The 16,421-nt window shown below is 42.4% G+C and overlaps 1 protein-coding gene across 7 annotated transcripts in view; it reads left to right on the top strand.

Moving 5' to 3' along the window:
* FARS2 (phenylalanyl-tRNA synthetase 2, mitochondrial) overlaps positions 1-16,421 on the top strand; it is a 1,511,864-nt gene that overhangs the window by 1,131,718 nt on the left and 363,725 nt on the right. For all 7 annotated transcript variants that reach the window (XM_069217436.1, XM_069217450.1, XM_069217415.1 and 4 more), the window contains one exon: positions 11,719-11,870. In XM_069217436.1, coding sequence (XP_069073537.1) covers positions 11,719-11,870 — 152 coding nt within the window. The remainder of the gene's footprint in view (positions 1-11,718; positions 11,871-16,421) is intronic.

Raw genomic sequence — 16,421 nt, 5'->3', positions numbered from 1 at the left:
TGTGCACTGGTGAGCACAATAGTTCCCTATCCAGAGCAAATGCTAATGATGATTTGCTCCTATTAAAGAGCAAGAGTATTTAAAGAAACAGTACATTACCTGCCAGTTTTTTTTATTCCAACCCTCTCCTTACATTCACCCTCCTTTTTTTGTAGGCTGATTTTGATCTCCTATAACTCACAAAATCAACAGGACCCCTTATCTGTTTAAATCTAGAGTATTTCATTCCCAATAAACGTTTTATTTTAACATAATCCCTTCAACATCTCTTATCCTCCTCTAGTTATTGTATTACTCTGTACCTGCAGTGGGCAGGAATTTATGATTTGTTTTCTATTATACTATTGAACCACCCAAGAGGCGTATCTTGCTCAGGACTGGATTGGATACCAAAATCTACTGTGATGAAAATGTTCAAAACAACCGCACATTGGGGGAGGCTGTGACTAGAATCGGTCAAGGACTGTGGTTAAGTCATGACTGATGATCCGGCTGTGAAAGCAGCCTTCTAATCTGCAGTTTTCCAGTAAAAGGCCAGAGTGACAGAATGGCCAGTCCAGTACTTATCTTTCTCCTTATCAAGTCATTATTGCATATAGTGCCTATTGCTTCTCTTGTCAATGTTCATAAAAACTGAAACCACTTTTCTTAGTTCTGTACCCAAAGAATGAACCGTCTTAAATTGACCCACATTGAAATATGGTATTCCTAAACCTTGCAATTCATGACAACGCTTCAACCATTTTACAATTTTGAATGTTCTGCTTTTCTTTTGAGTCGTAGATTGGCATCATATCTATAATTTATTTCCTATCCTATTACGCAAAATATCATTGTCTACTGTCCCTGGTGAGAAAGGTCGGACTAATGGGTTCAAATACCTCGTACCCACTGCCTTATATTCTCAGTCATTTGCTCACTAGTTAAGATGTTTGAGGCTCAGTTTGACTCTCCCTCTCCTCTGATGCTCTGAAAACTATTAGCTTGGCTTTGGCCTCTATCTGGGGATGATCAGTGTGATGTTAACACTTTAATGTGTAATTTTTGTTTTTGTATTGGAGATCTTTTTAACCAGGCCAACTTTTACTTAAATCATATATTAGTTTAGTGATATTTAGCTCATATATAGTGGATAAACATATTCATATATACCCCATTGTTTCCTTCCGCTCCTTATTCAGTTGTTTTCTTTGACATTCCGTAACTTCCACCATTTCTTTAGCTGAGGTCTCTAGCTAAGTGCCCCCATCATCTTCTCTATATCATTATTGTATTTTGTACTAGGAAAGCATATTATGGGGGACATTATGACCCCGGCGGTCTGAGCTAATGTGGTGGTAGTACCGCCAACAGGCTGGCAGTACTTACCGCCACATTATGATGTGGGCGGGTTAGCTGAAGCCAACCCGCCAATGTACTACTCCGACCGCCATGGCGGTAGCAGGCGCGTGGCTGGAGATAACAATCTCCAGCCCGGCGGCCGCCATTGTGCCACCAGCAGTATCATGACCCTGCCTACCACCATGGTTTTCGTGGTGTTCGAAAGCCACGAAAACCATGGCAGTAGGCCCTATCAGTGACATGGAATTCCTTCCCTGTCAGTGATAGGAGGCCACCTACCCCCCAAACCTCTCCAAACAACCCCTCATCCTCCCTACATCCACACCCCCATTCACGCACATACACACTCATCCACACACTCATCCCCACATACATAGAAGCATGCATTCATCCATTCGCACACACATCAAAACATACACACAGACACACTTTCACATTTCCATACATACACGCATTCACATTCCTAAACATACACGCATTCACATTTCCATACACACACGCAAATACTAAACACACACTTGCAATCATGCATACACTCACACATACATGCACCCCCCCCACACACACATACACAACAACCCCCTCCCCTGTCGGAGACCCGACTTACCTGGATGCAGGGGGGTCTTCCGGCAGGGAACGGGAAGGGGCGCTGCTACTGCCAGCAGCGTCCACCAGCAGAACACCGCCAGGCCGTATTATGTTTCATAATATGGCTGGCGGCGGTCTACTGCTGTGGCGCTGCTGGTGGTAGCAGCACCACCTTACCAGAATCCGCTAGTATGGCCACAGATGGATTTCTGCCCTTCTTGTGGCTGAAATCTGGCGATGGTCATATTATGGCAGATGGATGGTAGCCGTGGCGACGGTCTTTTGGCGTCCGTCGCCGCGGCAGTAGGCGGTTTTTATTGTCATAATGGTGGCCTATATCCCTGACAGTCTTGTTTACTAGGCATTTTCGACTTCTTTAATTTGTTCATACTCACATACACCCCTCTTCTCAAATATTGTCTCCATTTCCAAAATATCTTCCACCATCATTATCTTAAACACTGGATACATCTGTCCATTATGACATTGCAAGTTGTAAATTGGACCCCTAATAGGCTTCTGTGTTGAACTTACTCACAGGGAGCAACCTTATTTTGTAATATAATTCAGCTTAAAAGGGAAATGCGTCCCTCAGTTTGTAGCTATGAATACATTCTGAGCATGCACTAACTTGATTTCCGGATTCAACGGGAGCAATGAACTGCTGTTGTTCCATGTTTCTGTTTCGACAGCCAACCTTGCATATGATAGAAAACAGGCACTTAACATCACCACTCTGACTCGTCACTCTGCTGTGTGCTGGCATCTACATGTGGATGTCTCCAAATTTGCTTTAGACTTTCTGGGATTTTGGACAGGGGCGTCTCCTCCATGAGTGTGGAGGAGCGTCACCCCGCCCACCTGCCAGCAGCAAAACTTTTACCAAACAACGATAATAAACTCTGTTATTTATCGTTGTTTTGTAAAAGGGCGGGGCCACTTGGGTAACGAGAAGTGAAGGGGGGTGCTCAGCCTTCCCCCTTAAAGCACATGTGTGTTTGGCTGGCCGTCTCGGGCTGGCCAAACAAGCTGGGCTGAAGAGAGCCTGCACAGGCTCCCAGTCTGACTGGGAGTGCCCTGACTGGGTGCTCCCAGCCAATCCTGATGCTGCTTTGAGCAGCGTCAGTATTGGCAGCTGGGCAGTCTGGGAGCCTGTGCCTGCAGTCAACGAGGGATGGAGGAGCGGCGCGCAGTGGACGAGGTAAGTGCTTTTTTATTTCTAATTTTATTTTAACCCTCCCACCCCCTCCCCCTGCGCGCGGCCCCCACCTTTACCTTGCCGCAAGCCTCTCCTGATATTGGAGGAACTCCAACATTACAGACATTGTGTTAAAAAACAGAGGCCCATATTTATACTTTTTGATGCTAAACTGCGCTAACGCAGTTTAGCGTAAAAAGATTTAGCGCCGTCTAACGCCATTCTGAAGCGCCATGCGGGCGCCATATTTATGGAATGGCGTTAGCCGGCGCTAGCAGACCGGCGCTGCCTGGTGTGCGTGGAAAAAAACCACGTAGACCAGGCAGCGCCGGCGTAGGGGGAAAATGGCGTTAGGGCGTCTTAAAATGGGGAAGTCAGGTTGAGGCAAAAAAATCGCCTCAACCCGATTTGCGCCATTTTTTTCGACGCCCAGATGCCATTTAAATGACTCCTGTCTTAGTAAAGACAGGAGTCATGCCCCCTTGCCCAATGGCCATGCCCAGGGGACTTATGTCCCCTGGGCATGGTCATTGGGCATAGTGGCATGTAGGGGGGCACAAATAAGGCCCCCCTATGCCACCAAAAAAAATTAAAAAAAATAAAAAATTATACTTACCTGAACTTACCTGAATGTCCCTGGGATGGGTCCCTCCATCCTTGGGTGTCCCCCTGGGGTGGGCAAGGGTGGCAGGGGGGGTCCCTGGGGGCATGGGAGGGCACCTGTGGGCTCATTTTGAGCCCACAGCCCCCTTAACGCCTACCCTGACCTAGGCGTTAAAAAGTGGCGCAAATGCGGGGTTTTTTGCCCCGCCCACTCCCGGGCGTGATTTTTGCCCGGGAGTATAAATACGACGCAATTGCGTCGCCGTCATTTTTTTAGACGGGAACGCCTTCCTTGCATCTCATTAACGCAAGGAAGGCGTTCACGCAAAAAAATGACGCTATTTGCCCATACTTTGGCGCTAGACGCGTCTAACGCCAAAGTATAAATATGGCGTTAGTTTTGCGCTGAATTTGCGTCGAAAAAAACGACGCTAATTCGGCGCAAACGGAGTATAAATACGGGCCAGAGACACTGAATATCACACTATGCTGGTTCGGCCCTTTGCTATTCTCTAACTTCTAGTGGGTCATAGTGGATTTCTTCAGCATATGTCTATGACTCTGACTGTTTGAAGTATTGGTGGAGCTCTAACATTATTGGAACTGGTTATATGTGCACAATCTCTGATTTTTAATATACATCCAAAGTTATTTTCTTTAATCATTTAAACACAATATATACATTATGGTATTTCGATGGTCAGGAGTATTTTTCCATTTCCTCACATAGTTTTAGAAACCAAAATGTGCAACAAAAATATGAGTTCTATACTCCTTTAAGGCTAACCCTGAAATCGTACTTAAATTTTTTTTTCTCTAGCATTGACCATATTACTTTGAATATTTCTCTGTGTTAAGCTTCGACTTTCATTCATATTTTAAAAAGGAAAACAGACAATCTTCAAGATTTTAACAAGATCTGGCAATTGGATTCTGGCTTTGGTGACAAAGTATTTGTATTATCCAGGATGGGAGGTTCGGACCATGCGGAAACATATACTTTGTAACTTCAAAATGGTCACTGCCATTTCTGAACATTGTGAGAGATGTGTGGCTTTATGGGAAATATAGATTCAAAATTTGCATTCAGATACCTTTGTATCGTGCATCTTTCAAAGATTCAAAGCCAAGTGGCTCCAACATTCGGAATGCACTATCAGCCTTTCATTCCCCAAAATGAATGTCACCTTCTGAGTTCAGGGTGTTACATAAAATGACAGTGACCCCCCGCCCCCCAAAAAAGATGGGGGTTTCAGCAGTGGAAGTTCAGATTTTTTTTAATTTATGTGCCAACTATGGGGCATGAGGATTGAAAGCTGGTTCCCATCTCCTTAGAAACTACTTCCAGTCTCCCAGACGTTCCAAATATTTTCTAACAACATTTGCATCTAAAGTCTTTCGTACTTCACATTGATTTTCAGAACTCACTTGTGGTGTAAGACATATTTGTGCTAAATAGGATTTCAACAAAGATAGGTTGAATACAGATCAATATCCATGTACTCAAAGTAGGTGGATTATCCATATATTAATTTAGAAATGGACCAACAAATTTTGGTTGTTTCTTAGAGGATGTTCATTCTAAGTAAGTAAGCAAACTTTGTGGCCCACCGTGTGCTTAGGTACAAGAGTCATTTGCGATTGGCATATAGGTTATTTGTGATTAGCATATAGCTTATATCTAGCTGTAGCTTTTTCTAAAGTTTCTTGTGCTGATTTTTGAAATCTCCTCAAGCCAATTAAATGTTTTTTATACCGAAGTGACTGATGTCGATGGGAATGTATCTAGTGACAATATTTTGGGGTGATGTTCATGCATGCAGAATGAAGATGATATCGTAGTAGGTGAATGTTTGGTATTGCATGTTAATTCTGATAAATGCAACATTTTACTCCAGTACACTGCTTTCTGGAAAGCTTGACATCTTAACAATTGTTCTACTAATTGGTTCAATCTCTTAGTCTGTCCATCTGTCTCGGGGTTGATAACTAATAGACAGACAGACGTTCATATCTAATTACTTACACAAGGCAGACCAAACTCCTGAGGTGAATTGGGACTGCCTATAAGTAATCACCACTGGTGGAATACTATGTTATCGAATTATGTGCTGTGCATCGATTTGTGCTAAATCTTTTGAAGTGGTTAATCATACTAATGCAATAAAATTATCTAGTTTGGTTGAACATTCTGCAACCGCCAAAATTATAGACAATTTTGATTTATAGATAACTCCCCATTGACACAGCATGCTGGGGTGTTGGCGGAACAGGTAATGTCCTCAATAGTTAATTTGAAAACTCTTTATCAGCGCATAAATGGAAGATGTTTGAGCATATTGCTTCATGTCTGAAAATAGGGTTAGCTATAAAAAACATCCGCTAACTGTTTAGCTGGTATAGAATTCCCAGAAATGGTACAATCATTAATTCAGTTCACACCCTTAAGACATAGATGAACTGCTGGCCAGAACACAGCTTTTCCTTGATAGAATATTCCCTGCTCTTTTCGGTCTTTGTGTTCTTTTATAAAGGTTTGCTTGCAAAGAGATACATTTTTGTGTGTACCTTTGTCAAGAATGATTCACGTTTATTAAAACAACAGAATTACTATTTTAAATCTTTGATGACAAAATTATTGGTGAGTCACTAATCATTGTGTGTGATGGTGCAGAGTATGTGCTTTACCATTCCTGGGATATGATCTGTAATTAATCTCAAAATCATGATCGTAGAAGAGCAAGGTCCAGCTGAGTTGGGGTGTTGAGCCTCTTGCTTGAGCCAAATTGCTAACCTTTTATCAGTTTTTGCCTCTACAGTATGTTCATCTCCAAAAAGTAATGCCCACATCTTTCTAAAGACCGCTAAATCACCAAAAGGTCTTTTTCAGTGATGGTATATTTTAACTTTGCTTGCTAAAGAGTTTTAGAAATATAAGCTACTAGATAAACCTACCCAGTATTTGGTTATCATTGAGACATAACAGCTCCCATTTCATGATAAGAAGCATTGGTTCCATTTGTTGGGAAGTTGCTACATCAGGGCCTTAGAAAAAACGATCCAATCTGAATTGTTAATAGTAATCTGGTGATGGGTCTATTTCAGAAAACTGATACATGAACCATCTATAGAAATTGTCAAAGCCCAAAAATCTCTGTATAATGCTTATTGAGGTTCACAATGGCAATTTCACAATTGCTTACACTTAGTTCTCATCCACCTTAATGCTCTTAAGTGTAAATATATAATCCAGAAACCCTACAGAAGTAGAATGATATGCACACCTATACATCCTAGCGAAAAGATGATGATCTCTCAATTGTTATAAGAATGCCTTGATGAGTTTTATGTGTGTCTTGTAAGGTTCTGACAAGTCCAGCATATAATCCAGGTAAATTATACAGACTGCATCTAAGTACTATTTCAGCCCCTCATCTATGAAGTATTGAAAGGATAAAGAAGCATTGCAATGCCAAAAGGTATGACATGAAATTGAAAGACACCAATCTTTGTGTAGAACACACTTTTCCATTTTTCACGATCTTGGACTCTGACTAGATGATTTGCTACTCTGGGGTCTAGTTTAATTAACATATTTGGGTTTCTTAACAGATTTGCTGGCCATATTCTTTAGGGTATTCTGTTTCTGATACTGTTAATGCATGTATTTACGGCACATAGTATGGGAGCATAAGGCTCCATATCAATTTTAAAATTAAATCTATGTGGAGGTAACCCACTTGTGTATTTTCTTGCCAGACATATCACTGATATAATAAGTAGTCACCAAACCAAAAACATGAGGTATTGCTAGACCTGCTAAAGCTTGCTTTTGAAGGGTGACTCTTGGATGGTTCACATGATATTATAACTGTGCTGACACTAAATGTTTGACCACCCATCAGTGGTGGGATTATGCAATGTCAAAAGCAACATACCTAAATAACTGTATGTTGAGGTGCATCCCGTAGGTCAAAACATATCTTTAGATGATAGTTCCAAAAACAAGCCAAAGAAATCATATGTGTATGAATACATTCGGGACCAAAAGGCAAATGGAAATCAACAGCCATAACCTCCTCTGGAAGCTTTTTCTTATTCACAGGAAACATTGAGCAGCCTTAATATATATATCTACAGTTTCTTGAACTCCCTAGTGCAAACATTTTGTTTTTCCTGCCCACCTGCACAGTAATTTTCATTGGCTTATTCATGTGAATCTAGACACAAAGGTACGGGCACAGTGACAATATTGAACAATTTGTTTTGTTCTGTGTTGGTGTTGGCTGCCCTTGGTTATAAAACATGATTCAGTATTTTTGGATAAAGAAACCTCACCACGTAATGTGTCATGCTTCATCATCGGCTTCCTACCCCAACCTGGTAAGATGTTATTACCAGGGCAGACTCTACCTGCACTTTATGAGGAAGTTTTTAGATAAAGTTTGATAGCTAGTTAGAGCGGGGATTAAAAATACCTTAAGGTAAATCAGTGGGAATTTCCTTTTTTGGTGAGTACCCTAGGTATACATAACATCTTAAAAACAAAAAGGGGGATGTTTTATAGGTACAATAGCCAATACATCCAATTTATTGTCGACATGTTTCTCCCCCTAACTGATGGCCTATGAAAGGTCCAGGGCATTCTTCAGGGAAGTGAAGATATAGGATCCCTATACAATTGGTGAGCACAAATGCATGATGGTGAAAGAAGGGTTGCTAACCTGCACCATGCAAATGCGGTAACCTAGGAGTGGAGAATCATTATGATAGAGGGCATTCGCGGTAAAATAAAACATAGTGAGCCCACTAGTTCCTCAATGGTGGCACTGCAAATGACATGCTACACACATGAAAAGGTGATTCTGTGGAAATACAGCAAAGTCATGAATACATCCATGCATCCCTGATTCATCCAACTTTGGGCTTGTGCTTACAACTTGGTCAGGACCAGGGCAAGCACTTCCTGTAGTCACTCACTTAAAACATCATAACGTTTCCTTATAAACAATAGCATAGTACAAGATTCAAAGGAGTTCAGAAATAGTCATAACATGGTTAGTTACCATAATGTAGTCTCGGAAGGACTGGGACAGATGGTTATCTAGTGGTATTTTGTTCTACATATTGCCAACAGAATAAAACAAATGACCATGCCCCTGTATAAATGGGTTACTTCCTCGCAGGCAGTGAATTTTGTCCCAAATATGCTAATGTTTCTTTAGAGTAATTGGGCCCATAGATAGGTTTAGTAAACACTGCAAACTGTAAAGATATCAAATACCCATTACTTCTAGATTGGAAATGTTTCAAAGTGGGAGGGCGGCGAAACTAGACCTGAAGAGGAAGAGGCGGCATGCAGCACTTATCCCCATCCTAGAGGCTATTCGCTTACATTGTCAAGGAAAATGTTTAGCAGGGAACCTAGTCCAAATCCCCTCAGTCTGCCAAAGAGATCACCGAGATGAAGGAAGATGCTGCTAAAAGGTGGCAAGTGTCATATTGGGGCGTGGTGTCCTTTGACTATGCAGCCAATCATAGCAATCTTACTGATGTGGAGGCAGACGATTGGTGGCCACCCCTAAGACATGATGGGAAACGTAGTTCTAGGTGTGTCTGCTCTTGAGGATAAATCTGTCTCTTTTCTCTAGTACCAAACAGACACTCCCACTGGGGTTTGTGTTGTAAATGTTGTACAAAAGCAAAACAAATCAAAATGGTATATAGCGGATGTGTGTGTGTGTGTATATATATATACATACATATTTTTTTTTTAATCATGTGAGTCACTGAAGACTGGCAGGTATTCACTACCCATTTAGGAACTTAGTTAAATTTTACCCCTGCTGCTGCCTTTCTGAAAGGGTAAATTACTGATCTAGATTCTTAGATATTTTAAAGTGATCCAGAAAGTCCGTAACTGATTGTCCTGACAGTTGATAGTACATGTCTAAATTCTGTGTTCTTCTTCGCACTTCTTTTGAAATAGGTTTTTTTTATACTATTTTGTTGCAAATGTTTAGTAGTGTCTGAATTTCTACTCTTTTCTTTCTTTGAAGGTATTAGTACCTTAATTTCTGCTCTTATTTTCTCTGAATGGCATTGAGCTAAATGATAATCTATACGCCCCACTACGTCCATAAACTCTATGGCCCTCATTACGACTTCGGGGGTCTTTTTGTAAGACCGCTGAAACCTCGGGCACCGAAAGACCGCCAGCCTGGTGGTCTTAAGACCGTCCTATTATGACTGATGTCATATGCCGTATTACGACCCGTAATACGGTGTAGCGGTGTCCTGATGGCGGGGCGCTGCCAGCAGTGGCAGCGCCGGGACCCGTCCCCTCATGGACGACCTCCTCAAAGGATGAGGTAAGTGGATCGTCCGACAGGGTAGGTGTGTGTGTGAGTGCCTGTATGAATGTCGAGAATACAGGGGTGTTTGTGGGTGCGTGTCTGTGTGAGTGATTGGGGATGGGGTGAGGGTGTGTGTGTGAGTGTTTGGGGATTGGGGGTCAGGGTACGTGTGTATAGGTGGATTGGGGTGGAGGGGTGAGTGCATGTGTGCGGGTGTAAGCGATTGAGTGCATGAGTGCGATTGAGTGGGTGGAAGGGGTGAGTGCATGTATGCGGTGCAGGGTGAGAGGGGGCATGAATGTATGTGTGCGCTGGAGGGAGGTGGGGAAGGGGGTGTGGATGTATGTATGCGCTGGAGGAGATAGTGAGTGCGTGCATGAGTGTGGTGTTTGTGAATGTATGTTAGTGTGAATGGGGGTGTATGCCGCGAGTGTGTGAGTGAGTGTGTGTGTGTGTGTGGGAGTATGTGGGTGCATGTGTGCGGGAGTATCCCAGAGATAGAGATACAAGACCGCCAGAAAATTCTGGCGGTCTTCCGCATCGTAATACCACTAGCGGACCGTGGAAAAGCAGCAGGATGGGTGGAGTATCGGCGGTTTGGCTTAAGCCAAACTTGTAATTTGGCAGTCTTCTGAGACCGCCACGGTGGCCCTGGCGGTCGCAGTACATCCTTCAGCTCATTCCATAGACCTTGGTAGAATAATGGCACACTTTTCTCTTCAAGCCAACCAAGCTCAACAACTTATCAGTTAAAGGTATGTAACTCCGTAAATCTTTATGGTCCTCTCTTAAAGTTAATAATTCACTATCCAGAGAATTAGTATGTGACTTTCTCCTCTGTATTTGCTCACCGAAGGCAAAGGAATGTACAACAAAAGATCATCTATTTCTACAAATGGAACATGCCAGTTAGCAGCATTCCCCCTAAGTATAAGAAAACAAAAGCTGTTTTAGTTTGATCATTGGGAAATGTCGTAAATTTGCATATAAAATGCAGTTGGCACTTATAACTGAATAATGCAAACTTCTTTGTATCTCCTGTAAATGTTCTGTGAAGTATATTGGCTTTTGCTAGAGGAGATGTATGCACACAGTGCTTAGATTTTATTAACTTGGGTGCCAGAGTCCAAGACTGTATCTATTTCTTGTTTAACTGCAGTTAGGTTTTATTGCACTCAAGTATATAAACCTTTATTTGATAGTTAATTAAACCATTCAAATTCATTAAAACAATTAATACTATTTTGTTCATTATTTTATTCACTATTTTGTTCATTATTTTAGCAGAATAAAACCATGTACTTTTTAAAATATAACGTATCAAATAATTCCATTTGCACATTCAAAATGTTTAATTCGATGTGTTAGAAATGGGCAACATTAAGTATTGTTGTGGTGCCAGCTGTTCATAGGTGGTCACTCCAAATGGGTTGTGAGCCTCTGCCTGTAAGGTTTGTGTAATCCTTTTTTATTTTTTTATTTGACAATTATTTTAGCAACATCCAAACAGAAAAACGTGTCGCTAAGGAAACATACAACTATACTTTGTGTTGTCCAGAAGGAACATGTATTACATTTTAAATATGATCATGTGTCCATTATTTGTATTTTTGTTTATCACCTTTCTCTTAGGCTCTCAGCAAGTATCCTCCTCTAACTAATGACATCTCCTTCTGGCTGCCTAACGAGGGATTTTCTGAAAATGACTTCTATGAGTTAGTCCGAAACGTTGCAGCAGACTTGGTTGAGAAGGTTGTTCTGATTGACCGGTTTACTCATCCCACGTAAGTACGACTTCAGAGCATTCCTCTTAAATTAGGTTTTATTCAGTCTTGGTTAAGTAGACACAACATCTGGGCCCAAAGGAAACGAAGAGAACATAGAAGCACAGACATTTATCCAGTTACTGTAATGTTTCCAATTTTGAACAGAGGGCCTTATTTCCTTATTTAGAATTTGGCACACAGGCTAGTCCTTCAAAACTTGGCAATTGTCCTGTCTATTGTAGTTAAGCTTGCCATTGACTGTAATGCACTTGTGTTATGGAGGACAGGGCAACTGCAACTTTTTTCGAAACAGTAACTTGTCTGCCAAGCCTACCCTAAGGCCCAAATACCTTTCTTTGAAAAAGAGGCCAGGAGGATAAAACACATTGATTCCATTTTGATTGTGTAACGTACTGGAACATTAATGACAAGTCAAGAAGGGTCCTACTGTTAGAAGAAAGATTTATCAGTTTGACCTGCGCTTTTGTCACACTATTGTCGATGCAATATTATGCAGTCTACTTCTTATGAATAGCAAATTCATTGTAAAATTATTCAACTGTACAGTTGTGAAGTTTTCATGTATAATACTGTCTAACTCCCAGCGGAGGTAGTTGAATGTTCACAGTACAATAGTATTTGATCATTGCTATGATAGTGTCTGAAACTCTTTATGCACAAGCTTCCAAACACTTCTAATGGGATTTTTTTTAGGAATGAACTGTTGTGATCAGTGCTTAATTTATAGTATAATGAGTGCCAGTGTGCAAAGAGATGCTCACAAGCCCACTACCAGCACTATTAAATGTAATCTTTGCAAACACCAAGTCTGCGTAGCCTGGAAGCCACTTCAGCTCTTCTTTACTATACCTCTAGACACTTTCTGACTCTCTCACAATTGCAGGTTCTTTCTTTGTTCCTTCCTGAAGGTTTTTCCTTCTGTCTCTTTCTTTCCCATTTTTGTGTGCCTCTATCTCCTACACTCGGGAAATGCCAGAGAGGAAAAATAAGTGCTGGTCTCCAAAAATGAGTGCTGGTGGGCACTACCAGCAACCACTGGGTCAAATTAGCATTGGTTGTGGTGCATCTAATGATCTTCCTAATATCCTAAAATCTAAAGACCATATTCGCACATCTTTGCAAAGACTAAGTGGAAATGCACATGTGCTCTTACACCTATAATGCTCTGACTTTGCAGGAATTGTTTAAGAATCCCAGATGTACTTATAAGCAGCAGCGGCTCCTCCGCTGTGGAAAAGGAGCGTCACCCCTGCCGGCAGCAGCAGATGCAAACCTTTTACAATAAAACAATCATAACTATTTATGATTGTTTTATTGCAAAGAGGGCGTGGCCATGTGGCGTGGCAGGGACGGAGGGGCTCTCTTCCGCTCAGCACTGTGTTCCTGGGTTGGAGACAGCAGGCAGAGATTCCCACTCTGCCTTGAAGAGGCAAGCCAGGGTGCTTTGGCCAATCCTGCCTCTGCTTTCAAGCTTTTTAAAAAAAAAAGTAATGGCTTTCTCATTTATTACTTCCTTTACTGTTTTTTATGTCTCGGCTAGACAGTGCATGCACTATCTCTTCGAGACTAATGTAGTCTTACAGCGGGCTTAGAGCCTCCCCGTTGTGTACCATTTGTTGGCTTGCTTGGCACTCGTCTTAACAAATTCGTAATTGGTCACTGCAGGCCTAGCATCATTTCTGTTCCTGTCTGTAGAGCAGGAACCAAGCACTGATTGATTCAACTTAATCAGTGCCTGTCCACTGCTCCTGATGTGACTGAGATACTTCTTTTCAACTTCTAGGGCCCTGCACACAGAAGGTGTGTGACTGGTAAAAACGAGCCCAGCAGGACAAACAACATTGCAAAGTTGTATTTTCTGTAGTTAATTTGGTTCTTTGATTTTGCCAAGTCTTCTTTTCTCACTTTGCACTCATGTTTTGTTTTTGCTCGTTGGCACTGTTCTAAAAAAATGAGGATTATCTTGTTTTAAACATTGCAAAGCGACATTGTTACTTTCTGGTGTGCAATTTCCGAAATTATGCTTTAACACATAATTGTGCACTGCACCCCAGTCCACTCCACTCCAGTCCAATCCGCCCCACTGCAATCCACTTACCCAAACCAATCCACCTCACACTAATCCAATCCACCCCAGACCAATAAATCCACCCCACTCCAATCCAAACCATTCTCTCCAATCCACACTCCAATCCTCCCCGCCCACCCCACTCAAATCTGCCCCACTCCAATCCCCAAAAAAATCTGTGCCACACCAATCCAAAACAATCTGCTACACTTCATTCTAAAAAAATCTGCCTCACTTCAAACCAAAACAATCTGCCCCAGTCCAGTCCAAAACAACCTGCCCCACTCCAGTCTAAACTAATCTGCACCACTCTAATCCAAAACAATCTGCCTCAATCCAATCTAAAACAATCTGCCCAACTCCATTCTGCCTCACGCTACTCCAAAACAATCTGCTCCACTCTAATCTAAAACAATCTGACCCTCTCCAATCTAAAACAATCTACCTCACTCCAGTCTGTCCCACTCCAATCTGCCCCACTACAATCTAAAACAATCTGCCCCACTGCAATCCAAATCAGTCTGCACCACTCCAACCCATAACAATCTGCACCACTCCAATCCAAAATAATCTGCCCAACTCCAATCTGCCCCGCACCAATCTAAAACAATCTGCCGCACACCACTCTGAATCAATCTGCCTCACTCCAAACCAAAACAATCTGCCCCACTCCAAACCAAAACAATCTGCCTTACTCCAATCAAAAACTATCTGCACCACTTAAATCTAAACAAATCTGCCACACTCAAGTCTGCCCCATTCCAATCCAAAACAATCTTCCCTACTCCAATCCAAAACAGCCTGCCTCACTCAAAGAAAAACAATCTGAACCACTCTTATTCAAAACAATCCGCTCACTCCAATCCAAAAAAATCTGCCCCACTACAATCTTCCCCACTCCAATCCAAAACAATCTGCCCCACTCAGAGAAAAACAATCTGCATCACTCTAATTCAAAACAGTCCGCCCACTCCCATCGAGAACAATCTGCCCCACTCCAATCTGCCCTACACCAATCCAAAACAATCTGCCCGACTCTAATCTAAAACAATCTACCCCACTCTAATCTAAAACAATCTACCCCACTTTAATCTGCCCCACTGTAATCTGTCCTAATCTAATCTGCCGCACTCCAGCTGCCCCATTCCAATCCAAAACAATATGCCCTACTCCAACCCAAAACAGTCTACACCACTCCAATCCAAAACAATCTGCCCCACGCCAGTTCATAACAGTACGCTCCACTCCAATCCAAATCAATCTGGCCCACTCCAATCCAAAACAATCTGGCCCACTTCAGTCCGCCCCACTCCAATCTAAAACAATCTGCCTCACACCAATCTGCCACAATCCAATCCAAAACAATCTGCCCACTCCATTGTGTCCACTCAAATTCATATCAATCTGCCCCACTCCAGTCAGCTCCACTCCAATCCAATACAATATGTCCCACTCCAATCTATCCTACGACAAACCAAAACAGTCTTCCCAACTCCAACTTGCTACACTACAATCCAAAACAATATACCCCACTCCAGTCTGCCCCACTCCAATCCAAAACATTCTGCCCCACTCCAATCTGTCCCACTCCAAACCAAAAAAGGCTGCTCACTGTAATCTGCCCGCGCTAATACAAAACAATCCGCCCCCCCTCCAACCTAAAACAATCTGCCCAACTCTAATCTAAAACAATCCACCCCACTCCAGTCTGCCACTCCAATCCAAAACAATCTGCCCCACTCCAGTCCAAAACAATCTGCCACACTCCATTCCAAAACAATCTGCCCCACGGAAAACCAAAACAATCTGCCCCTCTCCAATCTGCCCCACTACAATTCAAAACAATATGCCCCACTCCAATCTGCCCCACTCCAGTCCAAAACAATATGCCCCACTCCAATCTGCCCCACTCCAGTCCAAAACAGTATGCCTCACTCCAGTATGTTCCACTCCATTCCAAACCAATCTGCCACACTTCAGTCTGCCCCACTCCCATCCAAAACACTCTGCCCAGCTGCTCCACTCTGCCCCACTCCAATCCAAAACAATATGACCCATTCCTATTTGCTCCAATCCAATCGCCTCACTCCAGTTGACCCCACTATAATCCAGTCCACCTCCCCCAATTCAATCTGCCCCACTCCACCACAATCCACTCTACTCCAATCCAATCCACCACAATACACCCCATTCCAGTCCACAACAGTCAGTTCCAATCTATTCAGCTCTACTCCAGTTCAAAACAATCTGCCTCAATCCAGTCCAAAACAATCTGCCCCGCTCAATCCAAGACAATCTGCCCCTCTCCCAAACAATCTGTCCCACTCTAAAACAATCTGCTCTACTCCAATCTAAAAAATGTGCCAGAGTCCAAACTAAAAAAAACTGACCCACTCCATTCCACAAAAATCTGCACCACTCCAATCCAAAACAATCTGCACCATTCCAATCTGTCCCACTCCAGTTCAAAACAATCTGCC

This window comes from Pleurodeles waltl, chromosome 2_1 (genome assembly GCF_031143425.1).
Source record: "Pleurodeles waltl isolate 20211129_DDA chromosome 2_1, aPleWal1.hap1.20221129, whole genome shotgun sequence".
Classification (NCBI taxonomy): Eukaryota; Metazoa; Chordata; class Amphibia; order Caudata; family Salamandridae; genus Pleurodeles; species Pleurodeles waltl.
This window is presented reverse-complemented; position numbering and strand designations above follow the sequence as displayed.